Consider the following 17,495-nt stretch of genomic DNA (forward strand, 5'->3'; position numbering starts at 1 on the left):
GACCGGAAGGTTACGAGTTCAAATCCCAGCACTACCAAGCTGCCCCTGTTGGCTGGACCCGTGAGCAAGGCCCTTACCCCCCAACTGCTCAGTTGGATAAATGAGATATATGTAAGTCGCTCTGGATAAGGGCATATGCCAAATGCCATAAATGTAAATGTATTGTTTTTTTTTATATAATCCTGTAACTCTGGATATTATTAATATTTCTCTGATTATGCAGACTTCTGACAACTCTTTGAGAAGTTGCCTAGATAGCAAACTAGATTTAGCCCACTAGCTAGTTAGGGCTTTAATGATAAGCTGAATTCATTCTTAAATTCATTTTGCTGCATTCTATTTAGGAATTTGAAGCAACAACAACAACAAAAAAAATCATTTTCTGAGTCAGAAATATGCAACAGACATATAATTCCCAGTTTGACCCTCATCTAAGCTCAAATAGGATCTTGGCTAACACCTTGCCTGAGTTTGCAGACATAAACATACCACAGTGAGTGAAAATGCTAGCTTATACAATGAAATCTATCTTTGCTTTAAACCAAATCTTAAAATGACTTCCATGTTTATATAACCATTCGTTTTGGTTTGAACGTTCCAAAGATCTTGGTAGTCTGATCCGACTAGTCTGACTTGTGTATTAGCAGAGCTCCTGAATGTTGATTTCATTAGCAAGGCTAGCAAGAACGTTAGCCTAGCTTACGCATCATTTTTCCAAGTCTATGTTTATTGAAGTTCCAAATTTTTTTCTGACTAAATGACATTTTCCTTTCAGTTAAACCCTTTATCTCTCCACCTTGAGCATTAAAAAAACATACTCACTTAGTAATACACCCTATCTAGCGATGTTAGCTTGAATGCATGGAAGCTACAGTACAGTTGAGGTCATAAATTTATACACGCCTTGCAAAATCTGCAAAATGTAAATATTTTTTTAAAGAGGGATCATAAAAATCGCATTGTGTTTTTTTTAAATTTAGTCCTGCCCTGAATAAGTTATTTCACATGACAGATGTTTACATATAGTCCACAAGACACAATAATAACTGAATTTACACAAATGAACCAGTTCAAAAATTTGACACACGCTTGATTCTTAATCCTGTGTGTCGTTACTGTGTTTATGTGTTGTGAGAGTTCTTCACGAGTCCCTCGTTTGTCCTGAGCAGTTAACCTGCTCACTGTTCTTCAGAAAAATCCTCCAGGTCCTGCACATTATTTACTTTTCTAGCATTTTCTTTATGTTTGACCTCTTTCCAGCAGTGTCTATATGATGCCGAGATCCATCTTGTCACACTGAGGACAACTGAGGGACTCGTACACGACTATTACAAAAGGTGCAAACGTTCACTGATGCTCGGAAGCTACTTAAGATATTTTCAAGTTTCCCAGACGACAAAATAATAATAATTTAAAGCTAAATTCCAACACCAAATTTTAAGTGTCAAAAGTGTCTGAATAGATAAAAACACACTCTTACACTTTATTATGCAACGAGTAGCCACAACATGGACTCAGATAACCCAACGCAGATAACATTAAAAGGTTAAACACAGGTGTGGTCTTGCTGTAATGATTGACTTACAACACTGTTATATGTAGTAGCCCATTACGTGTCCCTTGGTAGTGAAGTTCAATTTGCAGATATAGTGCAAAATGGGAAGTATTATTTTAACACCTTGAGCGAAAAAGAACTCTATAAAAAAATATAAGTAATGAAATTACCCAGTGGACGGAGGATGTTTTTTTCACCTCAATCAGACGCTATTTAAAGCCGAATCACTTTAACGGGCTGCGAGTAGGCAGCAGCTTTGGCAGCTCAGCTGTAGGCAAAGCATGAATCATTGCATAATTACGCATTTGTGACATAATTTTCTTAATAAACTCCACGCATTCAATCTAAATTGCAGTCTGCAGCCTCCCGGTAAGAGATGATCCTTAATAAAGAACGGATTCACTTTTAATCTTAGCACACTTCTCAGGTTTCTCACTTGATATAGTTCTTGGCAAAGTCGTGTTTTAGCACTGATGTCAGGCTGAGAGCATCAACGATGCTTTGTTAAGGCCAGAATAATGGCCACATTACGCATCTATAATATTAATACTTTCTGTATGTTCACTTTTAAAGTGTTTATAGATATTGATACTCTAACCTATTCCCACAGTGATGGATTAGGAGTGATGGGTGATTTAAAAAAGAGTTTTCTTTCTTTCGTTCTTTCTTTCTTGCCTTTATAATTATATTTTAAACCACAGTGGGTTTGAATTCTCAAATCAGAAGCTCTGAGAGTAGTTCCATCTGTAACATAAATGACAGGTTTATATTAACACGCTCGTTGTACTATCGTTTATAAAGATCTACCATTAATTTTCAAGGACTTGTATGGAAGATGAGCTTAAGCTGATTTGTCGTTTAATAAAGAAAAATTCTGTATATACAATCGTACGTTTGAGACATTTATGGAACATTCTGGGAAGGAGTCTCCAGCATCAGAGCTTTGTAAACAGTCAGTAAGTTTCCCGACATGAGCAATCTTCAGGTTTGTGCTGTCTGATTTCTCAGTCACATGACAAGCTGTGTTTCAAAAAGAAACTCGCATTCATTTCCAGAGAGAACTTTATATGTGACTATAAATGGTTAAGGAAAGTGTGTTGTTTATTAATGAATTGCAAAAATGGAATCGTTGGCAAATCAGCGTGGTATACATTTGATATCTTATCGACTATTATTCAGCTCAGTTCAGACAAACAACGTTAGCTCTGGAAAACATACTTTAAAAATCGTATATCAATAAATCACTTTGAAATAATAACATTGTATTATATTTTCTGTTATTTATTGTTATATACTGTATACACATATATACAGTACAATTATACCTTAACACTCTTATAGGTGTGCATATTATAGTATATTAAATGACACCATTTTGCTGTTATATAGTCATTTGCCATTTATCATATCGATGACCATATATGGTTATGGTATTAGTCTGTATGGTTATTTATATTTATACACATTTATATGCCAACCATTTTATTGAATGGTCTATTATTATATGTCATTTGTTACATGTCTATTGTACAACTTTATAACAATTCTTTATGATTTTTATATTACATTGTTGTTCAGCACACGTTATGTTTAATTATACTGTTATATAGGGTTGTGTAGTGATTTGTGGTTATATACCTGTAATTCTTCGGACTACATTTACGCTGTCTGATCGCTCACTAGCTCACTAGACAGGGATGAAAACTGTGAGTGTGTTTGGATGGGAGATAAGGAACTTGCCGGTAATTACACTCTGCAATTTGAAAGTAACTCGCTTGCAAAATGACAGTGAAAGTTAATTTCATACAGCTGCTCATTGAGAGAGAGAGAGAGAGAGAGAGAGAGAGAGAGAGAGAGAGTATGTGTGTGCACCGTAACTCGATTGGCCACTTTTTAGCCCACAGCCATGGCGAATAGTTACTCGAGAGTTCTGCAGAACTTATTAGCCGATTGAGTTATCAAGAAAATGCGTTAGATTTAATTTTCTGGGCTGAAATGAGAACCATTGCATTCACCTGCAGGCACACAGACCAGCGTGTTTACAATAAAAACACACTCTTTCTACTCAACCTGCTGTCTCAGTGTGACCACCCAGTGCGCTAAACTCACTTTAACATGTATCTGAGCATATGAACACTCCAACATGGAACACTCCAGAAGTATCTTACATTACACTAACATTAGTGTGCCAATCCTTTTGCTTCCTGAGATTAAGGTTTCGGTTCAGTTTTGGTGTAGTAACAGTAATTAACCTTATTAATAATTATGTTAATGAAAGTTTCTCAGAAGAATAGTTAGACAAATGTGTGTGTGTGTGTGTTTATATCTTGGTTGTGACCAAAATACGTCCCTACAAAGACAGAAATATCGGCCAATTTTGTCTGGTCCCCACATTTGTCTGGTAACCACAAGGAAACTGCTTTGTGTGCGTGTGCATGTGTGTGCGTGTGCGTGTGTGTGTGTGTGTGTGTGTGAGTGTTTATATCTAGGTTGGGACCAAAATACATCCCTACAAAGTCAGAAATATCCGCCCATTTTGGCTGGTCCCCACAAGGAAACTACTTCGTGTGTGTGTGTATGTTTATGTGTTTGCGTGTGTGTGTGTGTGTGTGTGTGTGTGTGTGTGTGTATGTATGTGTGTGTGTGTGTGTGTGTGTGTGTGTGTGTGTGTGTTTGGTTCTAACGTTATTATATTTAATATATAGTATCATTGTTGGGTTAAGTATCAAGTCGGTTGTAGTTTAGTACTACGTTTGAGGATTTTGAGACTTCCATCCATTCATCCATCCATTTTCCATACCGCTTATCCTACAGGGTCACGGGGAGTCTGGTGCCTATCACAGGGGACTCGGGGCACAAGGCGGGGACACCCTGGATGGGGTGCCAACCCATCGCAGGGCGCAATCACACACACATTCACACACCCATTCACATACTATGTATAATTTGGAAATGCCAATCAGCCTACAGTACATTTATTTGGAATGCAAAAGGAAACCGGAGTACCCGGAGGAAACCCCCCCAAACACATGGAGAAACTCCGCACACACAGGGTGGAGGCGGGAACAGAGCCCCCAACCTCGGAGGTGCGAGCCACTAACTAACCACTAAGCCATCATGCCCCCTGATTTTGAGACATTTGGACATTAATAGAAAAAAAGAGAAGATGTAAGGAAAGAAAAGACTAAAATGAAGAAAATAATAAGCATTTTTATGTTGATCATTAAAAAAACAAACCGGCTAATAATAATAATAATAATAATAATAATAATAATAATAATAATAAAGTAGTCTATTGTAGTCTGTCTAATGTTTTCTTCATAAGGTATTTCTTCTCCTAAACATGAGCAGAACAGTATTGCACATCGCCCCACCACTGAGCTTATTTACACTCCGTCTATAACGATTCGATCATGTCTACAGTGCATCACGGTCTCCGTTTCCCGCTTCCTGTTCAGCGAGACGACGGCATCCAATTTCCTAAATAACACACGAGAGTTTTTTTTGTTCTTTTTTTCGTGAGGGACGTTAGAACATCCGGTATATTGTTTGTTAAAAAAATTTACACAACTTTCTCTCAACACCGATACCAGTAGACGTAGCATAACGCTAACAGTTTCCACTATCGCAAATGTCATTTATCACAAAGTATCATAACATCAATACATCATCACAGCCCTAATGACAAAACAACAATGATTAGAGATGGAAAAGGTGATCAGGGGGGAAAAAAGGAAAATAAATCTTAATCTTAGGGAGAAGTATCAGCCTGAGGGGAGCGAGGGATGAGGAATTGTTTTAGGAGGAGTGATAAAATCTGAAGGAGAGAAATACGGCTTAAAGGGGCAAGTGAATGACATATGGAGGGCTGGTGTGAAGAAAAATCCCCAGTGCCTCCTCCACCTCCACCTCCGTCCTAAAGCCTTCCTGTGTGTGTGTGTGTGTGTGTGAGGGCAACTTTCTGCTTTTTTAAAACCCTCCCTCCCTTCACCACTCCCTCTCTCTCGCTCTCTCACTCACTCACTCCCTCTCTCTCTCTCTCTCTCTCTCTCTAACACACACACACACACACACTCACACACTCAGACTCCAGCTAGCCACTGCCTCCAGCAGTCATCGGTGGACTCTGACACACTCTTCTCCTCACACACACACACTTGCAAACACACACACACACACACACACACACACACACACAGAGTCACTCAGTCTCTTGAGAGCTGTACACGGGACTTCGTGGCTTTTTCAGGCTTAAAATGAAAAAGAAAAAAAGTCATTGAAACGCCGTTGATTTTTTTTTTTTTTTCCCCCGTTGTCGAGTTTTGAAATCCGAGATTCTGCAACGCCGCATCGTTTGCTTGTGGGACAAAAAAAAGGAAAAAAAAAAAAATAAGAAAGAAAATCCGACGAGTGGAAAAAGAAAGAGAAACAAAAAGAGGGATAACAGTGCAAGGATTCTTCCCGAACTGCAGTGAGTACCTTAAACATTATTATTATTATTATTATTATTATTATTATTATTATTATTATTATTATTATTTACACACAGAACTTTATTTTCATTTTATTTACATTTTTAAAGCAAGCTTCTCCTGGAAAACCTTTAGATAGGCTATTGTAATCAATATTAGATAGAGATTTAGGATAGCAGTACATAGTGACATTTCTAAACTGATTTGACACTTGCAAAGTTCAGTTTTTGAACATTTCCTTAATGAAATATTTTAAACATTGGAACAAAACCGTACACCTATAGAGAGAACCTCAATGTGTGTTGCGCGTAGTAACGATCATTTGCATAAAATAGATTTAACCGCAAAAACAACAACAACAACAACAACCAACCAACCAACCAACCAACAAACAAACAAACAAAAAACCCCACTGACTGTCTTTCTTGGAAAAATCCAAATGATTAGAGAGCAGAAAATGTCCAAAATCACCAAAATATCTATTAGTGTAAAGTCGAAATATCGAAATGTAATATATATATCTCAGAAAATCAATAAGTATGGAAGAAAATCATATAAAAAAATATGCTAAATTATATTCAACCACCCCTAAATTCGACCTAATTTATTATTATATTATTATATAGTGTACTGTTTATGGTTTTAAACTAAAATTCATCTCAGCACACACCTTTCTCAGCTCAGAGCCATCCATTACCACACATACACACCTTTTCTTTATCGAGAATTAAATAACACACTAATACATAGTATACTCTAAGTCAAAAATTTTTTTCATGCTTTATTTATCCATATGTGTCATTTTAGCCTCCAGGGAATGAAGAGAATGAAGCAAAGCAGAATAAACATGATGTTTAAAACACACACACACACACACACACACACACACACACACACACACACACACACGCACACACACACAGGAACAATCTGAAAAGATCAGCGCAAAGAATAAATCTTATTCTAATATATGCACTGTCTATTTTTCTTTTATACTTCTGCAGAAAATCTCCATCTTAGGTGAGTCACATGGAAAAGTGCGTGCGTTTTATACACAACATTTCTAGAACATTATGAATTGTGAATTCTGTAACAGTAGTGATGAATAATCCTGTTTTGAGAGCCGATCTTACGTTGACGCGCTTGATTTCAAAATGATTGCTGTCATCACATCACGTCCAGTCTCAGGCCAAAGAGACAAACTCAACAAAGAAACCAAATCAAATGAAATCATTTCAGAATCATTAAGTAGAGATTTCAAGGAACAGTTCAGTGGCTTGAAGTGTTGCTACATTTAAACGAAGCAAAAATGTTTGTAGCAAATTTTGGACTTTCATATCATGATAACTTATTTTTTTTTTTTTTTTAACAAAACAAAACAAATAAAAAAAACAACGTTTTTTTTTATAAAAAATAATTGAACGTTTATTTTTTAACTTCCTAAATATAGCTGTCACTGTCATAAGAAAACCGTAATGGTCAGAAAAAAAATCCAACTGTAATTGATCTGCTTCAGTTTGGGATAAATAATAATAATAATAATAATAATAATCATCATCATTATGATCATCATCATCATCATCATTTTAAAAATTCTATCATAAACAGGGTGTAAATGCTGCTCTGTCTCTCGCTCTCTATCTGACGAATATTATTTCTGTTCTATTTTATTAATATGATCTCGTATGTAATGATCTCGTTATAGAGTACTGACTCGGCGTGTTTGTTTTTAATAAAGCGCACGCTTGTGAAAATGCCGCTCTCTTTTGTAAGCACTGAAGCGAGATTAGCGGCCACTGTTTACCCAAGTGTGTGTGTGTGTGTGTGTGTGTGCGCGCGCGCGCGTGTGCTGAGGAAATGCAGCGTTAATTGACGCTGTTTATGACACGCACGGCTGTATTGTGTTTAGTAAATACAGCAGTGTGTTATTTAGTTAAGGAGCTGATTAATTATTCATGATTTATGCAAATGATCTGTGCATATTTCCCTGTAATAAGTGAGCTACTTTGCATAAAGACGAAATGAGAATTTGTGTTAATTGCCGGTTTGGTAATAATGATAGTCTGGTTGATTCAAAATACTCTTATTATTAGTTCAATACTGAACGAGTAATTTATTTGAAAACTTTATTTATTTATTAAATGTTTTTTGTAGAAGTGACGACACGACGCTTTGAATTACTTTTATTTATTATTTTAACTGATTTATCTTGTAAAAGAAAATGGTAAGATGGTCTGTGAGACATTTGTGTTTGTTTTGGGGTTTTTTTTGTTTGTTTGTTTGTTTATTTTTGTTGTCGCACTGCGGTAGGGAGCGACGCATGAAGTGCGCACTTTATGAAGCGGCCCTTCTGGAAGTGATTTGGAGGCCCGAAGTGAGCGTTATTAGCGGATTTAACGTGAACTGCACGTCAGATCGGACAAAAACGGGAGAGACAAATTGCACGTCAACCGACATCTGACAGGAATTAACATTTTAATCACCTGTTACGCCACATCGCACGCGCAGTCGCACACGCAGTCGCACGCGCTGTCGCACACACGGCATTGGTCCATAATGCATAGCTCTATTGACATTACACTGGATGTGTACTAATAATACAGTACAGTAAAATAATCATAATAATACATGTATAACACAATAATACATGTACGTGTACATCATGCCTGCTTATTAATACTGGATTCATGGGATTTTTCAGTTGATGCATTTTTATAATATATATATAGATATATATATATATAGATATATAGATATATATATATTACTATAATTATGCTTCATTAGCCTACTTTAAAAAAAAAACCTTTATAATGTTTTCTTAAAAAGGAGCTGAAACACATTAAAACATTTATTTATTTATTTATTTATTCATTTATAAAGGAGAAAGTGGCATTTATTTATCTAAGTGGTGTGTGTGTATGTGTGTGTGTGTGTGTGTGTGTGTGTGTTAGCTGTATTTAAAACGAGCATGGTGGTCATGTTTGTGTGTTCACCACTGAAGCATTTCATTTTATTATTATTATTATTATTTAGTTTTTTCAATATGATAGGAGAAGGTACACACTGAACAATTCCATCGCAAACACAGCGTTAATGATAATAAAATGTGAGCTTGTGTGTGTTTGTAGCGCTGAGAGGTCATATATCAGGGATTTCAATTTTGTTTCTACATATTTCTATAGTCCACCCCCCCCCCTTTATTTTGTAGATTTTTTAATATAATCTGCTCAGTTTTCTAAATGTTAATGCCATTACATTCTGTATGTAGTGTGTGCGCATGTGTGTGTGTGTGTGCGTGTGTGTGTGTGTACATTTTTGAATAATTAAGGCTCCGCCTCAGTGTCCGACTCTTTTTCTCCTTCTCTCATGTTGTCATTTTGAAACGCTAATCAGTCTCCTCGCTGCGTCTCCGTGGCTCACACAGACAAGTGCTGCGCTGCAGTTTGGCCTCACATCTGTGTCCAATTTTTGTCCACATCGACATTCTTTGCATGTCGATTTGTTGTTTTTGGCCCGGCGTGTGGGTTCAGCTGAGCGGCTTACGCGGGGATTAGATAGTTGAAAGTTATTTTGATTAAAGTGTTGTGTGTGTGTGTGTGTGTGTGTGTGTGTGTGTGTTTTAACACTACATATGGTTTGCATGATGTATACATTTTTAATAAAATCAAGTGAAATACTTTGAAAGCAGGATGGACACACTGATTGTGTTTTCCACGTAAGTAATATGTGTGTTCAGTCGTACCGTAAATACATGTATATATATTTAAATGATAATGAATAACCTGTGATATTTCATATAACAGCTTCTCTCCAGTAGTTGGTTTGAGTTTCACTTTCATCATTACGATATTAGAATTTTATTTGTATGTATTAAAAAAAAACAAAAAAAACAAAAAAACAAAAACAACAACAACATTATGACATGTTTAAAATTATAGGGGTTTTAATTTCTGGTTATTATTATTATAATTTTTTTTTTAACCAGTTAGAATTCAATGCCATTTTTATGCAGGCTTTAAAAGAAAGTACAGCTACGGCATCTCTTAAAATCCTCCTAACATACAGCAAAATAAATAAATAAATAATGATTCCAGCACAAATTACAGCAGAATTCTGAAAAACGCCTAAGAACAATATTATAACACTGTTATTACGGTATTATTATTAGTAAACAAGAATATTGTGTTAAATATCACTGTATATTGTATCACCGGTTATCGGGACAACCTTCCGCAGCTTGTGTGTGTGTGTGTGTGTGTGTATTTGCTTGTGGAGCATGACCAAAAAAAAAAAACAACCCAGAGCAAACAGTCATGAGTGACGTGCACTTGGCCTTTATTTATTTTTTGGATGACACTGCGCTTTGTTCCTGTAAAGGCGGCGCTGGGCGCAGGCTGAATTGAAACCTGAACATCAAAGTGCGCACGTCTTCTTTTTCTCGTAAAGCTTGTTAGGTTTAGTGCTTGTTTGCACTTCACCTGCACAGACTCACCTGCATGAACAGAGCTGCTCACTTCCATCTATATACAGCTAGAAGCTATAATCTCTATAATCTCTTCATTTGTATGCAAAACATCATTACTGTCTCGGTTCTCATTCATCGCTGTCGTAAGAGGCTGATTTTACTGATATTGTAGTACGTTTTGATATGTTGAAATTTTTTCATATATACATTTTCATATATATATATATATATATATATATATATATATATATATATATATATAATTGTTGGTTTTTGTTGTATGAGTATACAGTATATTGTAGCTAAACTGAATTGACAGAGTGAGAGATAAACGCTTTAAAGAAAACGTATAGAAATAAAACACTTTAGAATTAAGAACAGCTCTCGTTAGAGCTTGAGAAATGACTTCTTGGACACCAATGCAACTAGTCAAATTCAAAAATTAAAACTAAAAGATGTAATCTAAAAAAAAAAAAGACACACACAGAAAAAAAAATCCCAAGCAAATCTTTTTTTGAACAACAACAATACAACAAGAACAATAATAAAATAAAAATAAAAAACAGTCTATGAATATGAGTGCATAAGGTACATAGGAGACAGATGGTTGCCAGTGGCACTAAAACCCACTCCCTCATTGTGTATTTAATACTTTTCCAGTTTAGATATTTGTAACGTCAGGTAATGATGCTGTGGCTTTGAATTTCAATCAGTAATCGTTTGTCTCTATCATTAATCTTCTTTGATTTTGATAAGAAGCACGTGACACCGTTATAAATGCCGCATGAAGGGCGTATTGTAGCTAAATCCACACGAGAAGAACAGCTCGGACTTACACGAACCCTACATGTTAAATGTTACTTCAGCTCTGGAGATTTAGCTTGATCGTTTTGGACTCTGCTAAACAGATAAACCGTCGCTAATTAGAACGTCATGTTGAACTTTATCTTGTACACTTGCTATAAAAACATTATACTTTAACTAGAACTTAAGAACTTTTAAAGAAAGAAAGAAAGAAAAAAAAACCCCAGTGATAACTGCTTGGTTCTCCAGGTTCACGTCAACACTCACTGTTTAGAATCAGATGCTTGGTTTTTTTTCCCTCTCTTTTCTTGTTTTTGTTGTTTGATGATCTTGGCTTTATTATTTATTTATTTATTTATTTATTTATTTATTTCTTATTTTTGCCTTTCTCCGAGGTAAAAACAGTAAACTCCAGGGGCGAAAGTGGGCGACAGAACCGACTCACGGGTGTCATAGGGGGCATTTTGTAGTGCCATAAGAACCATATGTGGCTCCATATGTTCTCCGCATTCTCCATTTCCAATTTGACCTCGTCGCAAGAGATGGACTGCAGTTTTAGGGCTCTAAAGTGCTCTCACCATCTCTTTTTTCTCTCTCACTCTTTTTTCCTTCCTTTCTCCCTTCAGCCCCCCCCCACACACACACACCAAGCCCTGCGCTTTCTTTCCTCCCAGTCGCCTGAGGCAGAGTCATTAGGAACTGTCACTGTGCAGGGAGATAAATTTCAGATAGCGTCAATTGCAGATGAAAGATACGGTGAAGATGCTAGGGGTGTCGCGCTCCACTTGCTTCTGTTCAACAAGTTCCCATCTCTCTCTCTCTCTCTCTCTCTCTCTCTCTCTCTGTCCCTCTGTCTTTCCCTCCCTCACACCCTCCATCCCTCCCTCCCTCCCTCCCTCCCTCCTTCCTGCTTACCTTGGCTAAGCCGCTTTTGCATGTTGATTGGGGGAGGACTAATCCAGTTTGCAGCTGTCGTAGTCCAATGATGAATCACCTTTCCCTTCATTTCGGGCCCGCTCTTTCGTTCTCGGGAGGAAGGAGGGAGGACCTGGAGGAGGAAAAACGTAGACAATGTGCCTCTCTGTTCCTCCTCTCTCTCTCTCTCTCTCTCTCTCTGTCTCTCTCCCTCTCTCTGTCTGTCCGTCTGCTCGGGAATAACAATAATGTTTTCTCAGACAACGTCTATTGTGTCACGGATGGATCCGGACAGTGACGCTGAGCTAGAATAACAAAGAGGGACGTTGTTTCATTTGCAGGTGAGGAAGAAAAAGAGAAAGAAAGAAAGAAAAAAAAAGAAAGAAAAGAAAAGGGGGAAAAAAGGCCTAGTTGAGAATCATCACATTTCCAGGTAAGAGAGAAAGATGACATGAGATGATACAGGAAGTGGAGTGTGTTTTAAAAAAAAAAGAAGATATAACAGAGGTAGAGACTCGGATATTCCTTTCTGAAATAACCCAATAATACTTTAAACTTTGCTCTTAACTGTAACTGTAACTTCCTGTTAATGTTTGCCTTGTTTGTTTGTTTGTTTTTCCTGCCGAAACAGGAAGTCAGATAATCTCTTTACACTGATAATATGTGCATCAGTATTGTTTTGTGATGATTATTATTATAAAAGCTGAATGTTTCTGATAGCCAGAGTGTATAGAGTCAGATCGAGTTAGCTGATTGGACGATCGCCGTAATTGTTCCTTAACATTGTTAGAACAATAATGCTTTTAGCAAAGACAAACACAGATGAACATGTGTTTGAGTTTTGTGGCCGTACTCTCTCTCTCTCTCTCTCTCTCTCTCTCTCTCTCTCTCTCTCTCTCTCACCCACACACACACAAACACGCACACTGGCCTTCATTTTCCATGCATAATAAAGCAATGCAGATGATAGAATAATGTTTTTAGTGGCACAGATTTCAGCAAAGAAAAACTTTTTAATCTCTTGCATTCATTCCTTTTTTTTTTTCTTTTCATTTCCTGAACTTGTTTGCAACCTCGAATTGTACCGACCCCTAAAAACAAACAACAACAAAAAAAATTCATATGAAAACGGCATTGTGCGTAAATGGTGTGAATTATTAACGGTTAAAATGAGCAAGGCCAGTCACTCGTCAGTCGAGGCGTCTCATTAATTGTTAAATTCGTGTCGAATGTCATTCGCGTGCCTCGAGGGACATTAAGTGTTTTCATCTCAGGAGACCAATGCAATGTGTTTAGCTGAAACATGTTTTAAATACAGTGTGTGTGTGTGTGTGTGTGTGTGTGTGTGTGTGTGTGTCAGTGATAATGTGAAAATGGAATAATAAATACGCTAGGAAGATGTTAAATAACCAGCAGGGATTATAGTAGTCACAATAATTGAAATCTATTCAAAATATGAATTCGAATTTTGTGTTAAAATGCACTGTAACTGTCACGACTATGAGTTGTGGTTATCGATGATTTTTTGTTGTTGGTAATGAATCATTTGCTAACCCTTTATTGTGTACTTGATATCAGATTCAACTGACATTCATGTCTGTATGTATATGTGCGATGATATTTACTGTGCGTTTCATTCCCAGGTCTATGGAAATGCAGGATCTAGCCAGTCCGCACAGCCGAGTCAGTGGTAGCAGCGAATCTCCGAACGGCCCAAACCTCGATAACTCGCACATTAACAACAATTCCATGACACCAAATGGCACTGAAGGTGAGATCCTTTCATGTGCATTCAGCACCGTCTACAATTTACTGCTGATTTTTATATTACACATGACTTCTCATCCTTCCTTCTCTGTGAAACGTGTTAAACGAGCAATACTGTACGTGGACAGACTGATAGTGAACGTTTTATGGTTCACTAGTGACGTTATGTCATATTTGAAATCTTTATTATATTTGCTTCAGGAAAGTATAATAATGTTTAGCTTAGTTAGTTACGTCCGAGGTGATAACTTGATATTAGATATTTGTTGGGTATGAAATAAAATGTTCTCTATTGTATATAAACACTGTAATATGAACAACTCGGGTATATGAACAATCTTCTCTCATCACTATTTGTCAGGCTTTATAAGTCAGGATTAGGAAAATGTACTATATACTGTATGACGTACAAGATATACTGATATTTGTCTTATATCAGATCGGAATTGATTAATATATTATATATGATATATGAATATATATATAAATAGAAATCTATGTGTGTAATGAAAGTACATTTGAATATTGTTCAAATTTGAATATTGTTATTCGGATAATATTTGATTAAAATAAATGAACACGTAGTAGTGGAATTCAGGAGGAAAATCATTACATCTTGTTTTACTGAAATAAAAAAGAAATAAAAAAATAGGTTATGGTATGGTATGTATCATATACCTGAGCATAACTTGAATTATATTAAAATTTTAGAATAAACTGAAGAAAGCATATCACGTTGAGGCGTCTCTAGATCATGCCTCAAGTGAACTGTGTTATATTTTAATATCAGATTTTGCAAAATAAATAAATTAATTAATAATAACAATACATAATAATAATAATAATAATAATAATAATAATAATAATAATAATAATTAAAAAAATTATATTTTGTTCATGCTATCAGTTTAATTCTTATAAAATGATATTATGTGGTTGTAGAAGATATAAATGATTTAAAATAGGTATAGTTATGTGTGCCTTATAAAACCTTATATGATAGTTTTAGCAAGATTAGTGAGACACATACTAAAAATTTGTGTAATGTTTTCTAAATAACCTCCAAACTGAAATGAGACCGTTATGAACATCATTTAAAAAAAAAAAGCCAGGTTGAGTTTAAAGAATCTAAAATGCGAGTCCGCTGTTCTCTGCCGATCCTATTTCAGCCTGTTGGGAATCTTAATCTCTCGCTCTCTCTCTCTCTCTCTCTCTTTTTTTTTTACGCATTCTCAGTTTACATAATGTGATTTCTGTCCCGCCTGTGCTGCGTCGAGCGCCCGTTTTTTGGTCATCTGCCCCTTTCTGTGCCACTCTCTCTCCCTTTAGGTGATAACATCACTATGCTTACGACAGCCGACTGGTTATTAAGTTCTAATTCGCAATCCACTGCAGGTTTGTGTAGAAGCAAGCGAGCAATGAAAGGCCAATACTTGGTGTTTTTTTTTTTTTTTGGTTTGTTTTTTTAAACAGAGAACAAATTCATCACTTATTCAGTTTGGCGATCTATCAAATCTACCGTAGATTTATTCTTTTTTTTTAGCTACAATTTAATTGATGAGATTGTGGAACCATTCAACTATTGTGCCTTTCATTAGGGTCTGTTGTGTTGTGTTGTGTTGAATTGAAAGCATGGTTGAAGTTGAAAAAAAAAAAAGAAAAAGAAAGAAACGCTCTCCTTCTGATCAGAGTTTCATGGTATGCAATGAGAATTTAGCGCTGTAGATTGTGCATGCTAGTTTTCCCTGCTTCTTTTTTGGTTTTTTTTCTAAAAGAAGGAGGGAAAATGTTGGTTTGTCTTGTGAGGAGTCATGTTCGCCATGTCGAGCATGAGGGATTTCACTGGGCATGACTTTATACCCACATGGTGGATTTAGTTTTCATCAAAAAAAAAAGAAAGAAAAAAAAGCGCCTTCTTCTTTCACTTTCTCTCTTTCACCTTGTTCTTTCTTTTCCTCGCTCCCTCTCTCTTCTGTCTCTTGCTTCACCCCTTTCTCTCCTTCTCTCTCATTTCTTGTCCATTGCTCTTTCGTTCTCACTCTCTGTCTCGTTCCCTTCACTAGCTCTTTCTACTTTCCCCTCCTTCTCGCTTTTCTCTTTCTGAAATGGATAGACGGATGTGTTTCACAGATACGGCTGAAGTCTGAACCGTGCTGTGAAATCATCTCTTTTTCTGCCCGGGTCAAGCTCATAACTGTTTTATTCGCTTTTTGACGTCTCAATTTATCCTGCACGTTCATGCATTCCACAGTGCAGCACCCGGCTCTTTGGCCTTTTATTCTCTCTCTTTATGCCTGTTTTCCTCTTTTTATGCCACATAAAAACCTGCGGTAAGAAACACGATGACTGATAAATCAATGATTTGATCTGACATTGAAAAAAAAAAGAAAAAAGAAATTGTACAATTCTGTCCACAGCAGCTACAAACACTGACTCTAGGCATGTAGGCATGTGCCAATATTCCATTTTAATATCATTTTAATATAACTGCGTAACTTTCGGTCACGGTTTACGATATTCACCTAGTGGTTTAGCAAAACCACAAAGGGCATTTCTCAGTGGTGTGGGCGTTTTCCGACATGTTAGACATGATAAGCGAGAATGTACTTTGTTGAAAGAGCGAAGTGGTAGCCTCTCAGCACTGAGAAAATAAAGTCAGCTTGTTGACACTATTGACTTAACAATAGCTAGCTAAACGAACTTGATTTGCACAAGCCACAACAAGCGTCCCAAATTTGATTGATCTATGTGCATAATACCTAGTGTTGTGGTTAGTTTATCTATTTACCGCAATGCTTTTTCTACAGTTGAGCATAACATGATAATAATCACCATTATTTACTGCTCACTTCGCCGCTTTAATTCCGGTCCGAATTGTAAAACCGTACTGTTTCAATTGTCATTGAAGAACGTGTTAAATGTCTGACTGTGTGTATTAGCAATACAAAAAGGAGTAACAAAATTTTGCTCAATGACATCAGTTCAGTAAAAACACAATTACGTTTAGCAATTGTCACATTTATATAAAATAGATATCACAGATATGAGCAAAGAAGCCTGTGAAGAATTGTTTTTATTGTTTAACCTTTTGATCTTTTGTTTAAACGTTCACAAAAATACTCTGCTCTCATGGATATCAAACAATTGCAAACACAACACAGATTTATCAAAAAAATATCTTTGTTAAACATAAGTTGGCCACAATTATTGGCAGCCTTTTTTTTAGTCAATACTTTGCGCTACCTCCCTTTGCCAAGATAACAGCTCTGAGTCTTCTCCTATAATGCCCGATGAGGTTGGAGAATACATGGCAAGGGATCTGAGACCGTTCCTTCATACAGAATCTCTCCAGATCCTTCAAATTTTGAGGTCCACGCCGGGGGACTCTCCTCTACAGTTCACCCCACAGGTTTTCTATGGGGTTCAGGTCAGGGGACTGGGATGGCCATGGCAGGACCTTGATTTTGTGGTCAGTAAACCATTTTAGTGTTGATTTTGATGTATGTTTTGGATC

The 17,495-nt window shown here is 36.5% G+C and overlaps 1 protein-coding gene across 3 annotated transcripts in view; it reads left to right on the forward strand.

The window, feature by feature from the left end:
• Positions 1-5,505: 5,505 nt before the first annotated feature.
• The window catches only part of eya1 (EYA transcriptional coactivator and phosphatase 1), a 57,237-nt gene continuing 45,247 nt past the window's right edge, over positions 5,506-17,495 (forward strand). The window contains exons 1-4 of one of the 3 annotated variants that reach the window (XM_053611369.1): positions 5,993-6,026; positions 12,556-12,647; positions 13,858-13,985; positions 15,311-15,376. In XM_053611369.1, coding sequence (XP_053467344.1) covers positions 13,862-13,985; positions 15,311-15,376 — 190 coding nt within the window. In that variant the 5' untranslated portion in view covers positions 5,993-6,026; positions 12,556-12,647; positions 13,858-13,861. Of the gene's footprint in view, positions 6,027-12,555; positions 12,648-13,787; positions 13,986-15,310; positions 15,377-17,495 lie in introns of those variants that run through there. The other 2 variants (XM_053611368.1, XM_053611367.1) reach the window with 2 other exon arrangements.

Source organism: Ictalurus furcatus, chromosome 23 (assembly GCF_023375685.1).
Source record: "Ictalurus furcatus strain D&B chromosome 23, Billie_1.0, whole genome shotgun sequence".
In the NCBI taxonomy this organism is placed as follows: Eukaryota; Metazoa; Chordata; class Actinopteri; order Siluriformes; family Ictaluridae; genus Ictalurus; species Ictalurus furcatus.